This window comes from Muntiacus reevesi, chromosome 9 (genome assembly GCF_963930625.1).
Source record: "Muntiacus reevesi chromosome 9, mMunRee1.1, whole genome shotgun sequence".
NCBI classification, from domain to species: Eukaryota; Metazoa; Chordata; class Mammalia; order Artiodactyla; family Cervidae; genus Muntiacus; species Muntiacus reevesi.
Window position 1 is genome coordinate 41,388,512 of NC_089257.1, and position 963 is coordinate 41,389,474.

Here is a 963-nt window from a genome sequence, read left to right on the forward strand (position 1 = left end):
TTAGATGTCATTCTCTTTTCTTTGTTTCAGTTTTAACATTTTCTTTACATGGTCATAGATCTGCTTAGTTCTGACTCCATATATGACAGGATTGAGCACTGGTGGTACTATGACATAAAGATTGGCCAGGAGTATATGGATATAGCGGGGAACATTTTGTCCAAAGCGATGTGTCATGAAGGAAAAGAGGGCTGGCGTATAGAAAGCAAGAATCACAAAAACGTGAGAACCACAGGTGCTAAGGGACTTGAGTCTGGCTTCATGGGAAGGAAGACGAAAAATGGCACGGAGTATCTGAACATAAGAAAGGGCAACGGCTATGATGTCAAACACTAGATTACAAATTGCACATAAGCCATAAATAATATTGATTTCGATACTAGCACAAGAGAGGCGAGCAAGACCCATGTGTTCACAATATGTATGAGGGATGACATAACTCCCACAGAATGGCAATCGTAAAATGAGAAATACAAATGGAATCACAAAAATAAATGCCCTCCCTAACACAGCAAGACCAATCTCAGAAACAACTCTGTTGGTGAGGATGGTGCTATATTGGAGGGGGTTGCAGATGGCTACATAGCGGTCATAAGCCATTGCCAAGAGGACTGCTGACTCCATAAGTGTGAAGCTATGAATGAAAAACATCTGGGAGAGGCATGCTCCAAAGAGGATCTCCTTGAGACCAAACCAGAAGATCCCAAGCATCTTAGGGATGGTAGCTGTGGAGAGACCCAAGTCAATGGTAGCCAACATGGCCAGGAAGTAGAACATAGGCTGGTGTAGACTGCTCTCAGCCTGGATCACAAATAGGATAGTGAAGTTCCCTATGAGTGCAGTGAGGTACACAGCACAGAAGGGGAAGCCAATCCAGATATGGAGAGTTTCCAGTCCTGGGATTCCCAGCAACAAGAAGAAGGAGGGGTGAAACTGGGTCTCATTGGGAAGGGACATCCTGCT

At 44.2% G+C, this 963-nt stretch overlaps 1 protein-coding gene across 1 annotated transcript; it reads right to left on the reverse strand.

Annotated features, from left to right (window-relative positions):
• On the reverse strand, positions 1–963 carry LOC136174419 (olfactory receptor 52E2-like). Its single transcript, XM_065944599.1, has one exon. The coding sequence runs from the start codon at positions 955–957 to the stop codon at positions 1–3; it is 957 nt and encodes a 318-aa protein (XP_065800671.1). The 5' UTR covers positions 958–963.